Source organism: Falco punctatus (genome assembly GCF_963210335.1).
Source record: "Falco punctatus genome assembly, chromosome: 5".
Classification (NCBI taxonomy): domain Eukaryota; kingdom Metazoa; phylum Chordata; class Aves; order Falconiformes; family Falconidae; genus Falco; species Falco punctatus.
In genome coordinates, this window is record NC_137584.1 from 49,100,117 (window position 1) to 49,119,636 (window position 19,520).

At 42.2% G+C, this 19,520-nt stretch overlaps 1 protein-coding gene across 11 annotated transcripts in view; it reads left to right on the plus strand.

The window, feature by feature from the left end:
* ARID1B (AT-rich interaction domain 1B) overlaps nt 1-19,520 on the plus strand; it is a 336,590-nt gene that overhangs the window by 270,618 nt on the left and 46,452 nt on the right. For all 11 annotated transcript variants that reach the window (XM_080389084.1, XM_080389087.1, XM_080389081.1 and 8 more), the window contains one exon: nt 5,026-5,353. In XM_080389084.1, coding sequence (XP_080245210.1) covers nt 5,026-5,353 — 328 coding nt within the window. The remainder of the gene's footprint in view (nt 1-5,025; nt 5,354-19,520) is intronic.

Consider the following 19,520-nt stretch of genomic DNA (forward strand, 5'->3'; position numbering starts at 1 on the left):
GACTTCCAGCTGTACTGCTGCTGCTGAGATTCCGAACCATGGGAATAGTGGGTGTCAAGTGCAGTAAAACATTAGCCATCCACACTGATTGAATGGAAAGGTTTTTGTACTAAATCAATGCATTTAAGTAACATGCCGAATACTACTTTCTTTTTTGCTTGAGTTCAGCAGTTCTTTTCCTCCCTCTGAAGATGAAAGTGCCTATGTAATGATTTTACGGGTCGCGGTCAGGAAGAAATGGCTATTAAAAAGTGAACTTGAGGGGCAGGAAGAAAATGAGCATCATTGTCATTAACAGGCCGTTTCAGAAAGGTCTGGTGAATAGTGTGATGGATGAAAAGCGTGTTCTTCTGCCAGCTCTTGGAGAGTACCAGTGATCCTGTTTACTGGTCATCATAAAATTAGGGGCCTGCAGACTTCCAGCTCTACAGGTAACAATTAGAGCAGAAGAATGCTACCTTTTCACCAGGCTATTGTGACCATTCAGAAAATCTGGGGATGAAGATGGTGATATTTTGAAGTCATGTATTTACACAAATTTAAGTTTTTGATAGCATTTTTTATTTTTAATGAAAGTAATCTAATTGCAACTCTTAACATACCCTCTTCCAAAGCACAATTATATGCCAGCAATGATGAATATATTATATTGTTATCCCATTTGCCTTTTATTGGCAAAAAACCAAATATATTAAAAATTACCTGGGTTGCAACCAAGTTCTTAAATTATTAAAGTAAAATAATTCTCAAGGATTTTATTGGCTTTCTGTGTTTTGTTCACATAGGCCTTCCTCCAAACTTAGGCATAGGCTAAGTTTGACAGGACTAGTTGTATTTTTATGTATGCGTCAAAGCATTCTGTGACATTTAGCTTTTAGTTTGCATGCTGGATTTCACTGTGTGCTGTCCTGAAAACCATTGCTCGAGGCTAGTGTCTTTTCTGTGCAGTGGAATTGCTCACCATAATAAAGACTATACCAGTAAATTTGGGTTGGAGGAATTAGCCCCCAGATCGTGAGAGCAGAATGATCCATTTCATGCATATGGTTGATTTATTTGGGTTTCATGTGTTTACGTGACACTTAGGTCTATAATAAGGGTAGAATATATTTTCCCAGGAAGCAGTTCTTTACTGGGGACCTAGTCCAATCCTGTGAAACCATTTCCTACAAAAATAAAAAATGGCTTTGGCTCCACACTTCTGTGTGTCTGTGATACAACACAGGAGCATGGAGTACAGAACATCAGTTTTAATTTTGTATTAAATCCCAGCATTTTCCTGTCCCAAGAATTAAAAAAAAGCAGAGCAAGGATGGAAGTTGTTAGTGATGGAAACAGTCTCTTTGGTTTATATTTGGACAGTATCTAGCTGGGGGGCTAATGAAGCTCTGGTCTATGACCCGAGCATCAAAATGCTGCCACAGCAAAGTGTCCCTCAAATGCACTCTGTAGAGCAGTCAGATCCTGTAGTCAGTTGGGTCTTTTTAAGACTGAGGCAAAGAAAAACTTCCTGTGGATCAGTAAAACGCGTCAGACATGCATCCTGTCTCCTGACTTTTCCTACTTGATTCAGCAGTAAACTGTTCTGTTTGGGTGTAACAAAGAGAAACTACTACTATGTTTGAACCATAACCCTAGAATTTCACAGTAAGTTAAACCGCCTTTCATTCGTGGTAAAGCAATATGAATTATTTGTGCTTTGTAACAAAAAACCACTTTGCTGTCTAGCTCCCACTGATGTTAATCCTAGATTTCAATTGACGTGGTGGCGTCTTAAGGATGAGATACCCTAAGTATCTTGAGAGTCTGGACCTCCAAATCCAGACCCACATATGCAACAGCCTGTTGTTAAGGCTTGAAATATCAACTGTATCTACTGAAGTCCCCTAGGTAAAATAGTTTCACAGGAATTCAGAACAATACATTTAAATTGTCTGTACAAGAAAAACTTGATGGTTAAGTGCATATTTAAAAAAATATAAAATTATTTTAAGATACTGTTTTTAATACTGTGAATCTCACCTACGTCTCTAAGCAGAGAGCAAAACTAACAGGTAGTTCTCAAATTTCCCTCTTTCCAGCTTGCCTAGAAATGGCAAGATATCAGAGCACTTTGTTCAGCAAACCTGGACAAAGTGGACTAGAGTTTCAGCAGTAAGTATGAACATCTGTCTTTGGCAGGTTGTTAGTAGGGGGTTTTTTATATTTTATCTTCATTACACTTTTTTTTATTTCTTCCTGATTCCAGTTACTGCTTTGGTTTTTCTCATGCTTTTGAGATGTCATCTCTCTGGGTATAATTCTATTCTGCCAAGGGGGAGTTGGAATAAAAAATCCCTTGGATATGGAGGGGAGGAGTTGTTCAGTAATATTGTACAGCCGCTCTTGCCAGGCTTGTACCCACTTGAAAAGTGTGGGCTCTTGGACTTGGCTGCCTGACACGTCCAGCTGATGTGGGCTGGCCTAGCATCTGCTGCATTCATTGTGTTTAATGCTGCATCCATCTGTTTTCTGTCAAAGCCACTGCCAACAAATTACTAATCTATTAGAGAAACATGGAAATAAGATTGCACTCCTCATTCCTGGCAGTTCCTCTTGTATTTTGTTTGGCTTTTATTTTGCCTTTCTTTTTGTGGTCTGGGAAAGGTATAAGAATAGCTAGTACTTGAGGTATTGAGGAAATGCTTAGGGGGAAAAAAAAACATGGAAAAAACATTGACACTTGTTCTCTTTACTGAAGAGATACCGCTTCCCCGTGCTCTTGGACGTGTATCCCTGGAGATGAATGATTAGGATTATTTTCACTGAGCCACATATTTTTATGGAGAAGATTCCACTGTTTTTTCTGTGTTTTGCTTACACTGGAGAAGCCAAAGCACAAAAGAAGAGATTTTTTTGTCCCAATTCAAAATAGCATCAAAACAGCAATATTATATAGCGTTGGTGTTTGCTCCTCCAAGCATGCTGCTGAATCGTACTTTGTAGACCCTAAATGACAAAACAAATTGGCTTTATGTAAATTGGACTGACAGTAGCTCCCAGTGATTATGGATATCAGGTCTGCCAGTCCAGGGAGGGAATTTACTTCACTTTGGGAAGCAGTGTTACTAATAGCATGTATATAAAATGTGTTAACAGGCTGTGCGTAGTCTTTGAGCGCACATACACACCATCTTGCTGCATTGAATTTTTCTTGCACAAAACAACTGGAAAACCAGAGCAACATCCGAGTTGTGTGTTACACCTTGAACACTGAGCAGAGCATGAAACCAGTGAAGCCTTCAGTCTGTGGTCACATATGTTGGATCAGAAGTGTGGCTTGAGCAGGTCTCAGCAACCAGAACTGTGGCTAGGGGCGATGGCTGGCTGAACAGAAAATACTCATCTGCCAGCAGCCGAGCCTAGAGAAAGAGGAGGAGTGACAGGGCAGTCTGAAGGCAGCATAAAGCTGAATCTGGAGTCTTTCATCTCCGTTGAACCACATATTGGGGATCCTTCTGTGAAGACCCCCAGGCAGAAACTTGGTTTCTAAAAGAGAAGAGAATTGTTGGTCCGTTTCCTTGGGAAGCGTAGATTGCATGTGTTCTTGCTGAGGAGGACTTGTAGCAGAGTGAGTCAGTTACCGGGTGGGGAGGAGGGGAGGATTAGCCAAAGCACAGCAGCAGGAGCATATGAATTAATTATGTGTGCATTCAGATGATGGATGAATATATTTATTTTAACTATAAACAGGAGTTGCATGCCACCAACTCCTCTGCCTGGTAGCTGAGGCCTGAGGAGAGACATGGCTGATCTCCATGCTCAGAGGAAGAGTCCAAGGGCTGCTGCCTTTGAACGAGCGTGGGAATATCTGAGAGTAGTTGGGAAACTCTGCTCTGTGGCATCCCACAGGGAGGGATCGGGTCGTGTTTCCACTAATCTGGATGAGATGGAAATAAAGACAAGTCAAAACTGATGACTGAAGTAATGTGATCCGTTTCCTAAAATACTTTTCTATCATATCTTTACCTTTTTTTTTCCTCTCTCTCATGCTGCTTGGGTTTGTTTCTGTAACACTGAATGCCATACACTTGCTTTTTCTTGAGCTTTCAACATGATAGGAAAATTTGCACTCAAATGAGTTAGGCTGCTACAAGTGGAGCAGTTTGCTCCACTGACAGCATAAATTGTGGTCAGCCAGGTTTTCATGCCATCCTTCGTAAGACACCTGTTTGTATTAGCATCTTTGTACTGTTGCTGATGACCCTTGTAATACTCGTTTTCCCAGAGGAGGCGCGCTGTAAGCTACCACCCCTTCTGCTGGCGTAGCCAAACATTGAATTTACCAGGAAGGCAGGGTAGGGCAGGAGGGAGTGGGGATGTTTCTCGGGGCCTGGCAGCTGTCCTCACCAGTCCATGCCAAAGCATCTCTGACACAAACGGGCAGAACTGTTATTTTCAGGAAGCTGGTGAGACTAGCCTGTTGCTGAAATTGCAGAAAGATGAAGAATGAGAACATGAAATTACAAAAATAAGATTCTCCCTTGAGCTTATGTAATGGGTTTTTTACATGCCACATTTCTCTTTACTGCATAAGGCAGTTTTGTATTGTGTGCTATGTTGTTAACCCTCCAGAGGCAGCGCTTTTCTTTATTGGCTGTTATCTCATTACATATATTAGGCAGAAAATGTTTGAGGGTACATGAAAATCAGGTACATAGGATCATTCAGGTTGGAAGAGTGCTCAGGAGTTGTTCTTGGCTGACCTTGTATTCAAATCAGGGTCAGATACAAGATCAGAGCAGGTTACTCATGGCTTTATCCGACTGGTCTTGAAAACCACCAAGGAAGGGGTCTGCACAACCTCCCTGGGCAGCCTGTTCTGCTGCTTTTCTGTCCTCACGGCGAAAAAGCTGTCCTGACTTCGAGGCCAGCGTGGTTCACTTTAGTTCACATGTCTAAGCTCTGCAGCTGCTAACTTCCTAAATAGAAATACTTGCTCAAACGTTTAATGTTTTTCTCTGTGCTTTTTATCATTTTGTTCAGGAAACTACTCCAGACCACCGACGTACAGCGGTGTGCCCAACACAAGTTACAGTGGCCCGGGACCCGGCATGGGTATAAATGCCAACAGTCAGATGCATGGACAGGGGCCAAGCCAGCCTTGCGGTACCATGCCCCTGGGACGGATGCCGTCAGCCGGGATGCAGAGCAGACCATTTCCTGGAAACATGAGCAGTATGACCCCCAATTCTCCTGGCATGTCTCAGCAGGGAGGCCCGGGGATGGGCCCACCCATGCCAACTGTGAACCGTAAGGCACAGGAGGCAGCTGCTGCAGTGATGCAGGCTGCTGCAAACTCCGCTCAGAGCAGGTATGCGTCCAGGTGAAAGGAGCTTAAATGAGTAGGAATGTTATTCTTACCATTTCTGAAGTAACAGCACTGTATAGGTGCATGCATATGCATTTATACATGTTCTGTTTGTCCTTTCCTCTCTGGAGGAGATGGTGTGTGGAATACTTTTCCTAAAACTTAAGGGGAAAGCATGCTATCATGTGTTTCAATTATCCTCTTGGAAAGCAGCTGTGACAGTGGAGATGACAGCCACTTCCAGTTTGTTTCTTGGCACTGTAGGCTTTAGGAAAGCTCACAAGGTTGCAGTGACATTAGGAGTAGAAAACAAGCCCTCTGCAACTTAAAATTGATTAGCTGGATATAATTTTTTTTATCTCCAGCAGAGAGAGGGCCAACATGTCCTTGGCAGCTTGTCCCTGCCAGGAAGTAAGGAAGCTTATGAAACTTCCCATCAACTCTTGCATTTGCTGCCCATGTTCTGAGCAGCAGTGCTGATGACAGTTCTCTTCTACAGGATGTTCTTGTTCCTAAGCAGGCAGGCAGAGGGGGAGAGGAGGGTGTGCTGAGGGGAGCAGCTGGAGGGGAAAGGCAGAAGGAGGCATAAAAACAATCATTAGTTATCTGGAGTTGATAACTGCCACTTATGCATCCATAGGAGAGAACCTCCAAACAGGAAGGTAGAGGTTGGAGCCATCATCTGTCTTTGTATCTCCCCTTTGGGCAGCATAACTGCATGTTACCATTTGTGCATGGATTTTGGCAAAGGCACTTTTCTATCTGTGGTTATTTTTAAGATGCCTGAATACTTGCAATGAAATCATATTTTCGGGGAAATTTTTCAGATTAAGTGATTACCACATTTCCCTGGACTGAAATAACTCCTGGTGTATTTATTATCTTTTTCTGTTACAAGAAGTTCCATTACATGTGAGAATTACACAAAGCTGGTTGCACTGTTCTGGTGAGCATGTGTGTGTGTGTATTAAGCATCTTGCTTTAATTTATGCGTATGCATACACAGAAGCACATACACACATACAAGTATTTATCATTCAAGACCAGTGTTTGTGGACAGTAGAGTTGCTCTAATTCCAAGACACAATATAAACTAGAAATAGGAAGCTAATGTGTCCCTGTATCTGTTGCTTTCTTGTTTTGCAACTTCGTTAAGGCAGGTACCTTCTAGTGATACGAATAACAAACTTTAAAACAGTAACAGTAAATTCAGTGTACTTCATGTTCTTGTTCAATAAAATAGAACCATGTGCCCTTAAAGCAGACTGTGCTCTAGCAGATATCTGTGAACCAGCCATCTCTTGCTTGTGTTGGTTGTTTTAACAGATCTGTCTAGTAGGATTTACAAAAGTCTGCTTCTGTCTGTCTGGTTTAGGCTAGAAGCTGATGGGTCAGGCACAAAGGAATAAATGGGCCATCACTGCAACTGCAGGAACACTTTCTTTGTAATCATGTAACGAAAGGAAAGGCTCATGTTTGATGGCCTTTAGAGCAAGAAAAGACTTTGTCTTAAGCCAGAAGTATTTGGTTGTGATTCAACTTACACTTCAGGCATAGTGTGTGGTGTTTGATCAAAAACTAGGTTAAATGTTTACCACTCCTATCTCAGACCTTCCTCCCAGGTCAGTTTTGTTAAACTGCTTGTGGTTTCCAGCTATGCATGGGCAAAACACTGTTTCAGAGCCTTTCCATCACATACTACCCATTCCAGTGATCCAGCACCTGTGGAAGGGCTGAGTGGGCTGAGCAGTCATCAAATCTCTGTGGCAAATACTGGCAAAAGGGCCATTTATACAAGGCAAATTGAGCAAATTCTGTCACACCGCTCTGATGCCGGGGGTTGCAAGCACACTGTTCTCTTTGATCTCTTTGATCTCAAGTCAGCTGTAGAGGAGAGAGCGTAATGGCTTTTCTCTGTTCCTGCAAGTCCTCCATACTTGCATATGGAAGGAATGTACTTGCTGGTGATTCGTATTTGGGATACAGAACAAATCTGAAGAGGCTGTTCTTTTGTTCTGCTTTAGGCCACCATACATTAGGTCACCTGTTTATCCCAGCTAGGCTGGGGCTGGCAGATGCCCCATGTTTTCTTCACAGCACCCCAGCTATGGCTGTGCTCAGGCTCCCTTGATGCACCAGCCTGACCAGTACGGGTAGGTAGCAATGTAAACTGGACTTGCTGTGGGACCTTGGCAGTTTTTTTTAAACTTTCCATGAGCATGCCACCTGGCTGCTGAAGGAAAATAAAAATCATGCGAAAGATACACAAATACTTGCATGGTAGAGGGTTTTTTAGTATTTTGTTTTCTTTTTACTAACATCACTGTGACTACAAGGAAAATCTGCATGTCACTTTGCTCACACACCTGCATGGCTTTTGGCATGGCTCTGTTCCCTTGTGCCTGAGAGGGAACTGAAGAACCTCATCACTGAGAAGGAACGAGATCCCTCCTCCTTCTGACCCCAGGCATCCTCTTTCTCCCCTCATTGGTGTTTTTGTCTCACAGTGGTGCTTTGCAACCCCATTTTCTTGACTGTTAGATTTTTATTACTGTAAAACACACACACCCATGTAGAATTAAGAGGGAAATGCAATAGTTGTGTCAGAGTCGTGGTTACTTAACAGTATTTCTGTACAGGTTGGTTGTGATCCCCTTCAAGGTCAACTTGTGGAATCAGTAGCCAAGTATCAATAGGGGAGTAAAATTTATCTTCAGCTGTTAATCCACAGGATCTATCCTTTATCAGCTCAGGAGTCTCATTTAGACATTGAAAACTGGTTTGCTTCTGCCTTGCCAAGCCACGCTAAGCAGCTGTGTAAAATGAATTTAAATGGCATGCATCAGAATAAAATCACTTCCACTGGGGCAGAAAATCAATGTTTGTTAGCCAGGGCTGGATGATCAAGATCTGAGTGCCAACCAGTTATACCTAGGTGTCATCCTCAGTGCAGACCACCAACCTTTTAATTAGAGAAGATAAGATCATACAAATAAAAGTGGTGGCTGTGGAAGATACTAGGTTTACACCATTTGAATTAGCCTTTGACCTTGCCTTGAGGCCTGCTCTATGTTAAGCTTAAGATTAATTTCTACAGCTACATAATACCTTCCCTGTAACCTAAAATCTTAAAATATGCTACTCTGTCTTGTGCATACGGGCCAGTGTTTCCCAAATGGTATCTAGCATGTCAAACTAAAGAAAGGTGATTTTGAGACCTCTTCATTGAGCCGGCAGTATCTGTGGTTTCATGCTATTCAGGATGTTTAAACTTGGTCCGGGGACCAGTTTACAGCAGTCAGTGCTAAATACCATGCATAGTAAGCCCCCGTATTTTCAGGAAGACAGCGTGAAGGAACTGCACAACAGTGTTTTCGTTTTCATACCCATCTTGGTCTCAGCACACCCACTGGTAAGGACTGTATGTTGAAGATCTTATCTGTCCGTGAACTCCAAGGAATGACTTTTCCTAACTTAGGTTGGTGTTGGCTGAGACCCCAAGGGCTGGTTCTGCTGCCTGAGGTCAGAACCCAGCAGAGGCCTCTGAGGACCAGGTGACTGAAAAATAAAGTCTTTTATCACACTGTAGTTCTTACAACAATGCATGTATTTATAGTGATAGGTAACTATTTATGTGTGTACAGACCTGCAACATAGTAAGCCTTCAGTAAAAGCACACAATTTTAAGCAAATGAGATGGCATTTTCCCTGTTGATGTGAAAGGCAACAAATTTAGCCAGTATCTTATAGTACCAGCCAGTTTTGAGTTCCTCAGTTTGTAGATGCCCAACCTGAAACTTTTTGGGACTGTGTTCGCTGTCTGTGGGCTTTTGTTTCCGACAGTAAGTGTGCCGTACACACTTTCAGAAATCGATTTTTAGGTTAACACCTGAAGTCAGCAGATGATTTTGGAGTTAGATGCTTGTCATCATCATTTGCAGCATCTCTTGTGCCAGCAGTGTCATTCTGAGCATGTCTTCTCAGCAGCTGAAAGTGTGACTGTGTTATATGGAAAGGTAAAAACATAGTTGTGAAATAGCTGGCTTTCATACTGTTGGCAGTGTGGCTTTAGGAAGATGTAGCTCAGTATTAGCTGGCTGTAAAATACACGTCCAGCTGGATGTTAATATCAGCCTCTTGCTGGTACAACTACGGTTATCAATACCTGAGCTAATTACTATAAAATGAGTTTTCATGTGCTTACGCAAGGAGCAGTCCCATCTTTGAAGGCAGCGTCTTTGACCTCGGTGTACTGTACCTTAGTATGATTCTCGTGATTGCATGTTGCAATTTTGTAAATTAATTTTTTGTATAGATTGAATGAATGTGGAATTCAGTATCATTGATACTAGAGAAGTGATTTAGAAACAGTAGTTCATTAAACTGAGGAATTGGGATACAGCTTAGCTATTTCCATCCTCTGGGCATTTAAAATCCTGGTCATTGAGTTGCTAAATTGAGGTGGGTATTCACATTACTGTCTGCTACTCCCTATGCCACCTGAGAACTGGTGCTCAGTGTCTATAGTAATGTGTGATGTTGCGTTGCTTTGACATACTTGTAGGCATTCTAGGATGTGGTTCTGGTTTTAAACTGCTTAGCAGCTGGTTAGGTATTACTGCCACGTCACAGTGAAGTCAGAAGAATTTAGGAAAATTTTCATTCAGTCCTAAAACTGACATCTAAAAGCTGCACTGATACTAGAGAATTTCTGTTGTACAGAGAAATAGTTACAATTAATGTAAATTAATTTAAAATGTGCATTCTGTGTGTCTTCTTTTTAGTCTGTGTGTGTGTACATGCACGCTTGCACACATACAGGCAGACTAACCTTCCATCAGCATTTCTGTCCTGCTATGCATGTATAATTCATATTCCATGTTGCTGGTGCCAGCAAAGCACTTTTTCCATATTATTTTCTCCAACAGCAGGGTAATGCAGCACTGCTGATGGACTAGAAGGTACTGGTGAGGAAATATAGTAATGGACATGGTGCATTAAAATGTCAAAAGGAAAAAGAAAGAGGCGGAAGCAGAGAATAAATTTTAAAAAAAGAATAATAATATAAATAAAAACCAGAACTCTTTTAGGTGTTTTACATCCTAGAGCCTGTCAATTTCTATGCAGTATTTCCCAGTCTGGCCCTTTTGATCTTGAAACTCAGGTTTAAAATTCTAATAGTGATTTTAAAAGCTGCGTTTATGTAGCAGGAAGACTTGAAGTGCTACAGTAAAACTTACAGTCTTTAATCCCTGGAGAGAGTATATATCTTCCATTGTTTTCCCTTTTCCCCTTAAGCTTGGAGGTGCTGTTCTTCTCTGCTGGGAAGTGCAGTGGAGTGCAGGAAGGTTAAGTACTCATTCAAGTTTCTTTGCTTATTCAAACCAGGCTACTTCTAGATGAAAGGCTGCCAACTGTGAAATCCCCAATGTAAACTAGGCTAAGATAGGACTGGTAGCCATAATTGGAGCCAGTGCTGGGGTACCTTATCTGTTGCCTTTGAAATAAGCCCCTAGCAGAAAGGCTCTTTCTGCTGGGTCTTTTATTTAACATGCAGTCACAGGGAAGGAGTTACTCCTGTTCACATTCAGGCCATTCACAATTCTCAGTCTCAAGGTGACTGGTCATTTCCCCTCTACCCCACTCCAAACATTCCCAGACTTTGAATTTCCTTCAGGGATCCTGACGGATCACTCTGAAATGAGCCCATTTTACTTTTGTTTAGTTCTGTTTGACTATCCAGGCGTTGAATATTTCAGTCCATGAAACTGCATTTGGCTTCCAAAAAAAAAAAAAAAAAAAAAAAGTCTGTGTTTGGTTTCAGCTGGATCAAGTGGTATTGCTTCTTGGCCCGAGTGACTGTGTAGTGTTACTGTGAACTCCAAATATCTGCTGTGCTTGCTCCACCTGAGGTTGGCAGCGTTTCAGTAACAGGTGGAATATTTTCTCTCTGTGCCAGGTTTCTGTGTGATGTGAGGGGTTAAAGTCCCAATATTAATGCTCACTGTAACTGTAATTTCTAAGGGAGCTATTAACCAGTATTGGCATATTTTTCTTCAAAAGGACCTGTGCTTCTTCCTGCTTCATGGGAAATAGTCATTTATATCAAGCTGATTTTTTTTATTCTTTCTTTTTTTGAAAGGGCACTTCCTTTCCTCATGTTTTGCTTTTCAAAGAAGAACCATATATGGCTTTTTTCTACAGTGTATTAGGAGGAGTGAAGTACAAGTTAGTTTATATGTTTTATTATAGTAAAGGGAGAGCTGGAAATCACACTTCTTTGATTATGTTTTTTAAATGGAAATGCATTTTGTAGATCAGCTCAAAATTGCTGATAAAATCACGTAAGGATTGTAAGAAACTTTCCATACTGAGCTAACTGAAGCCATTTCTTGTGGGAGACTAAAAGAAATATATTTTTATCTGGAATTTTGTTTTACTAAAAGGTAAATCCATCATTCTGGAGCCCTGGATGTCACCATGCTGCAGTGCCTGTGCAGGCAACCAGCAATTTGGGGAGGCTTGCTTTTTTCTTTTTTGGTTTTTTTTCTTTTTTTTTTGGTTACTCATCAATCAAGTGGACTGCTGTATGCTGTTCATGCCATTAGAGATTAACCACAGACCTCAAGAGTCGTACTCCCTCCTTCCTTCGGAGAGTAATCATTCTTAAATTGTGAAAGCAGGAGTATGTTGGGAAGGAAGGGTGATTTTCAGTGTCATGAATGAGAATTTTCATTCATCTTAGAGACACTTCTAATTCAATTATTATTGTGTCTGGATTATTTTTGGCTTCATTTGGTTATTTGGTTATTGCCCTCTGTAGAAGTACTAATTATTTTGAAACAAAATTGCAGTGTAGGACTCTGTGTAGTTTAATAACATTCTGCCTCAGAGTTGGATGTTACATAGAAATGAGTATCCCAAAAGGTGATCTTTAGGGCATTAAGAATGCAGTACTAAGTTAATTGTTATTGTATAAAAGTAAAGAATAAGGGAGGAATTTAGACTGAGTACTCTTTCTTGGGCGACAAGAAATGCTTCAGATGAGGAAACTGGATTTTCACACTTTTGTCCTGTTAGCCAGAAGATCTACTAGTTTAAATCACAGCACTAGTGAAGGGAAAAAAAAAAAAAAAACCAAACAAAAAACCAAACAACCACACAACCAAAAACCAGAAGAATAGCCATCTGTTTAATGGGACTCATGAAGAAAGCTAATTCCATGACTGCTCTGTGTGATTTGGCACATATATTGTGCAAATACAAGACTGTGATTGAACAGCCTAAGATTTTTCTGACAGAAGGGGAGAGACATAAAAAATGGTGGGAGGATTTCAGCTTTTAGAGCTTTTTTAAGGTTTCAGGTTGTTTTACAATGGTGATAGTGGAGGAAAAAGTTAAATAAATGTTTTTCTTAGTAACACTACCTGGGCAAATATGAGTGGGAATAGCCCTTCATTTTATTGATGGAGTTCAGATGGGAGCATTGGTTCTGACTGGACATATAAGTAACCTTGTAAGAATCATATTAAATAGTAACAACATAAGAGCAATAAGATTTTTTTTAATGATGGCCACCAGTCTCACTAACACATTAAATACCTGTTGCAGTTCTCACAGTAGGTTTCAGGCATCTTCTGAGCCAAAGATGAAGAAAAGAGCTAGCTGAAACTATGCTGACATATGTACCACATTGCTCTTGTGAAACCGTCTGGAGTGCCAAAGTGCCGAGACTGATGGTAATAGTGGTAGTAATAATATTGATAAACATATAACAGCTCCAGGCTATTGGGCAAAGATAGGCAAGTGGAAATGTGTCTTTTGGGAAATCCCTTTGGAGAACTTCCTCGCCATGCTGCTGCACATGCACAGTTGCATTCAGCATGCTGTCAGCCAGATGACATTTTACTATGAAAAGATACACTGAAGAGCTGGCATGAAACGATCAGGATTTTATTAGATTTTCAGTTGGTTGCCAGCACAGTGAGCTCCGTGGAGCTGCGGTGGTGCTCACAAGCAGTGCAAGGACGTGACTGAACAATGTAAGTACATGGTGAAAGGCAGCAGGAGGTCTGCATCCCAAGGTGGAAGAGGAGGGAGCTCAGGGGTCAAACCTTCCCCGAGGCAGTGCCCCTCTGGAGGAAACTGAATTAGTGAAACATGCAGCATGTCCTTAGCTTCCTGTAGCTTTTTGCACCATGCTTTGGTGACCTCCTAGCTGTTCATGTGCTGGGAACAGACTCTTACCCACTTTCAAGTAATCATTCTGGGAGAGAGTTCATAGGGCCTTCTGACTTTTTAATATAGCTATTTATAAACATGCACAAAAATAGAAGGTGCATAGTGAGAGAGTCGTATGAGTCATTCCCATTTTGATATCGAGTCACGCCAGGCTAAATCACCCTTCTTGGCATTCTGGTTCAGATTGACTGCATCATGCCATACAGGGCAAATTTCTTTTTTTGCTACAAACCCAGTTCATGCATGCTCCTGCTTGCCAGACAGATTACAGCATCACACACTCCACTTGGGCTAAGAGATGTATCTGCTCAGTGCTCAGATTTTATGTCTGATGGGGGCAGTGTGCAAGCAGCTGCCATTAGAGCTGCTGTCTAAATCCACCTTGTCAGGAAGGTAGGCAGGGGTCACTAAGAGCGGAGCTTCGATGGGATTAGAAGCCATTTGACTTGGCCCGCTTTTCAGTAGTCCTGTGTTTTCTGTCACCCAGCATTATATTGTATTTATCCAGTACAGGTTGCACTGAGTACAGAGGGCTTAGTTAGTTCTTACACAAATAAAATCAAATACAGAGGTCTTGCTGCACTTGGAAGAATGCTGCGCAGTGAAGGCATTTCAGGGAATCCCTGTGGATTTGAAGACTGGTGACCAAATGTTGTGGTCACCATGAAATTCAGACCAAAAAGATTTAATTAACACAAAAGGAGCTTTATAAAAACAAAATTAAATAGCTGCAACCTAAATAACAAAGAAACAAAACAAACCAAAAATACACAAACAAACAAACAAAGAAACCCTACAGTACTTCACTAAATTTCCTTCATGTTTTGCAGTCACACATTCTTATATCATTAGGATCAAATGAGTTAAGGCTTTCTTTTTCTGCAGTCTTGTGCTATGTTTTCCTCACTGTATTCAACTACTTTATTATACTTGTGGCCATATTTTAGAACATTATTAATCTTGGATTTCTTCCTCAGTTTGTGTTATCTGTAAAATGGGATAGGGAGATTTATTCTGATCTCAGCTTGCATTCAGCAGTGCAAATGTGTAGTTGTGTTGTTATTAGCATCGATACTCATGAATTACACATGCCTCTTATGTTGCTCTTCCAGTGTTTGATGTGGTGTGACACTCCTGCATTTTATTGGGCTTTAAATGGCTAGAAGCAGATAGCCTGTCGGGCAGATGTTTTCACTGGAAAAATGGTTAATGTGATGACAATAGCATATAAACAAACAATAAGTTTTTGTGGCTGCTTTTCTGAGGGGCTGGGCATTGAATAAGCCTGGTAGGAACAACTAATTTTTGAGTTTCTTTTCCTTCTTTGATTATTTCTTAGTGAAATTTAAGTAATGGTGATGATGCTGAAGGTGCAGACATTTGCATGATCAGAAGAAAAAGAATATGTTTAGAAAGGCTGTTCGTGGTATTCTTCCAAAAAGTATCTTACACAATAATGTTCAGCCAGACAAAGAAAACAGGCAGTGCGCTTGGTCAGACTGCAGTGGATTACAAGGTGATGTGCACTAGCACATAATTATGATGCTAGAAAATTATTCCCCGTTTTAGCATTGTCATTTAGGCTCGGTTGTTGGGAAGGATAGTTTGGTGTTGGTTCTGTGTGCCTGATGTCAGGAGACACACATACACGTGCGTGCGCACACCCTGATACAACACTGGATGCTTTTTCATTTATGTTTCCGAGCGTTCTGTCAGCGTCGGTGCATTGCAGAGCTTTGGCCTCCCCATTTTGCTCGTGTACACACCCAAATGTAAAATTTTCTTTTTCTGTCTAACCTGAAAGATGGAAAAAACTCGTGGCAGACCTAACACCTGTCACGTCACCAGCTTTTGTGGTTGCTTTTTTAAAACTTTGTTACTGTGAATGGTGAGCTTCCCCACTGAACAGAGGAGGAAATGTAAGTCCAGGTTAGTATCCTTACGGTAGCAGCTAACAGGAGGGAGATACTTCGCTTTAAGATACAGTGGTGTTAAATTGGTTTGGTTTGGTTACGTGGGAACTGTCTTTAATGCCGTTTTATAGCTGCTTAAGCCAATACTCAGATTTCGTGTGTCTTGGCTTTTGCTAACAGCGCTGACACGCCACTTCACTTCCAGTCAGAGCAAAGTAAGCAGTGCTGGGGTTTAGTTTCCCTTGCTCGTCTCTCCCTCCTCCAGTTCTCCCATATTCCCTGATGACAGGAATGGTTTCACTTCTGCAGGGAAGCCCATAATGTAGCAAGAAGGAAAATCCATAACAAAAGAGCATATGTATCTGCCTGCACATGTTTATGTGTAAATTCTCCAGGGAGAAGGCATTCACAGGTCTTACTCCTGAATTACTCTCATTATAATAACCCATTTGGTGTCAAAGTATGACAGATTATAAGCGCTTAAGGCTAGTCCCAGCTCAAGACAGATTTAAATAAAGTACTTCTGGTTATTGTGCAGGTCAGTGTGTTTAAATAACAACCCCCCAAATCATACTTTGACATTTAAAAGAGAGAGGAAATATTGTCATGCTGCAGACCTGGCACAGATAAGCACAGGGCAATTTGGTCAGTACACTCTGATTTGTGAGTGCAGCCTAACGCAGTCATTTTCACAGTTTGTAATCAAGTAGCCACCTTAGCAGTGTGTCAGCATTAAAAAAAAAAAATGTTCCTTTAAAAATGTTTACACAAATTACTCCCCTGAGGTGCTGCAGTGCATTCGCTGCAAAACTGATGTAGGTTAAAGATCTGGAGCAGTAATGGCAAACTTCCATGAGCTTGTGGGCCATTTGTTTTTTTTCACCAGCCGATTGCTCAGGTGGCCAGGTCATAGTAACAGGACAGTTTTTCAGGTCCAGTGCCTAGGGCAGGATAACTGGGAGAAATCCCTACTGTACGTGAGTGCTGTGGGAAATGTCAGGAAGCACAGTACAGAGGGGCCTAAATAATAATTGGTGCAAGCTTGCGGCCACCAGGATGTGTGAAGTGTGAATCAGTGACAGCTCTCCCCTGCCTGGGCTGTGTGCCCCATACTGGCTCCCATCCTTGCAGCACTGCACCTTCAGCATCACCCCGCTGTGCCATACTGCTGGACTGAGGCTTGCCCAGCTCCTGGCCAGGGTGGCCACTTCAGAGTCTGGCCCTGCCTCGCAGCAGTGCGCACAAGCAGAGGAGCTGTAGGAAGGCACATCTCTGGTAACACTGCTTTTGAGGCTTCTCTGTGAATCCCTCCCTTCCTTCAGGCAGACCGGGCTGAGAGGCTCCACATGTGTGCTGGAGGGTCCTTCCCTCTGTTTACCCTGGGAGTAGCAGCTCTCTGTATGTTCCTTTCTGCTCCTCCTCATGCATCTCTGTTTCATCTCCATTCTCCAGAGCACCTATCACTCTCCTGGCCCTAAAAAGCTTTGGCACCTAGTGAGGATGCTCCCAGCCCTTGTTGTTCATTCTTGATTTCCGTCTGCTCTCTCCTCCCTCCATTTCCATCTTTTCTGCCCGAAACGCTCCTCACCTCCAGCCTTTGCAGACTCTCCACCTCTGAACCCTTCTTCTGTTCCCTACACATTTCCATGCTCAACTTGCCCCTGTATACAGGCTGCCACAGGGCTCATTACAGAAGCTGGATCATCTTTTCTGACTGCATGAAGGGTTTTGCTCCAGTGTTATGCATTTAGATTGAGAGGAGTGTCACATGCATGCCAGAAAATCCACAGAACACTGTAAAACTGGATCCGTCTGCACACAGCAAAACCTGAGTTTTGACATGTTTCCATATGAAAAGTTGTGTCTTCACTTCTTGTCCTGCTGAGAAGCATAATCCACTTTTATCATTGTCCATAGCTAAACCACAACTACCTCTGGACTCGATTTTGTAGTTCAAATTTGTTCAAATCTGAGGAAGACAACAGTAAAAACCTTTGACAGATGGCAACACTGAGAAGGTACTAAATCACATACATACCGGCAAGTATTAAACACAAGGGCTGCAGAGTAACTTCTGTGTAGCAGTTAGAAACAACTAACCTACTGGTGATTTCAGGTCCAATTAAAGGAAGACATCTCAGTATAAGAGGCACTGCTTAGCAGTTGTGATTCACTCGAGTGCTCCTTTGTATTGTCAGTGTTCTTCTTTCTTACAGTTTCTTTGTTCTGCTTTTTAATGATGACCAGATCTTGCATGTCATCTCTCTTTAAATACATGGACTTCTGCATTAGCTCAGAAGATGCAATTATATCTGATGCTACCTGTTTTTCAGAGAAAAGAGATTAAGTGCTGATTAAGCTTCAGGTGGATTGCAGATGAAGCAAAACAAAAGAGCAGAAGAGGGCTTCTTAAAAGGGAACAGTTGAATTTGACCAGTTGTATTTTGGACCCAGTAGTACACCAAACTATCAACAGCACAATGAAGCTGACAATCGAGGAGCGTAGGATAATTCAGGCTGGAAGAAGCCTCAAGAGGTCTCTGCTCCAACCTTCTCCTCCTCAGGCACAGCTGACTGCTCAGGGCTTTATCCAGTTGGGTCTTGAAAACCACCAAAAACAGAGATTCCATCACCTCTCTGGGCCACCAGATCTAGTGCCTGGCTGTTTTCACTGGAAAAAGGGGTTTTTTTCATCCAGTCTCAACTTTTCATGTTTTAACTCTTGCCTGTTGTGTCTTGTCCTCCCACCGTGCCCTACTGTGAAAAGCCCGGCTTCATCTTCTCGCTGACCTCCTTTTAGGTGCTGGGGGGCTGCTGTTAGGTTCCTCTGGAAAGCTATCGCAGCCCCAGGCTGAACTAGCCCTTGTCCTTCAGCCCCTCCAGGGTGAGTGCTCAAGCCCTAACCATCTGAGGGGTCCTCTGCTAAGCTCACTCCAGTTTATCATCATCTTTCCTTTACCGGAGGATCCAAAACTATACTCCAGATGAAGTCTAATGAGAGCCGAGTAAGGAGGGGACGTTTGGTTCCCTCGTCTCCTGGCTCTGCTCCTGGTCACACAGCCCAGGATGTCGTTGGCCCCCTGTGCTGCCAGGGCACTTTGCTGGCTCATGCTCGGCTCCCCGTCTGCCAAGGTGCCCAGGGGCTTTTCAGCAAAGCTGCTCCCTCCAGTCAAGCCCAAGCCGGCAGGGGGCTCATCCTTCCCAAGTGCAGGACCTTGCACTTGTCCCTGTTGACTTCCATAACGTCCCTGGTCCCTGTCAGCACGTTCTTCTGGCCTGTCTGGGTCCCCCTGGGTGGCAGCCCTTCCCTCAAGCGTAAAACTGGCTCTGGCATTATGCAGGTGCTGTGAATTACTAGGTTGTCAACAGAGTAGGTGAAGCACAGAAAGAAAGCATATTCCCCCCTTTCCCATTTTTAATCTCTTCCATTCGCTGAATACTTGGGACATCTACTTGTAACATTAGAGCAGAAAAATGAAATGTGTAGGTTTAAGTATAGTGTTTAAATTGATAGCATAATCCTAAATTTGTACTGGCCCAGCTGCTTTTTCTTCTAAATGGGGAAAAATATGTGGTCTGGGATCACAGTATTGGAGGAGTTAGAGCTGGAAAATACCTGACAGGTCATCTAGGTCATATGTAATGCAGGATTTCTCCGACCGGTACCTTTTCCAATGTGTTGTCTGTGTGTAGAAGTGTCAAGTGTCGGGGTTTCCTTCATTCCCTTGGAGGGTAACTGCAGCTCACCACGAGTACATTTTTTAATTATATTCAACATAAGTGTTTCTTTTCTTAATTTCTTCCTATTACTCCTAATTATCACTTGCATCATCCCTAAGCAACCCAGCCTTTGGTGTTTATGTGGTAAATATTGAAAATTTGTATACTTGACTGGGTTTGTTCTGCTATAGAATTCACTGCTGGTCAGTTGAATTTTTGCCATTAGATGTCACTACATGTACAGCAGGCTGGTTTTAAAAGATGATTTTTATTTAGCCTCCCGAAAAATGGAAGAG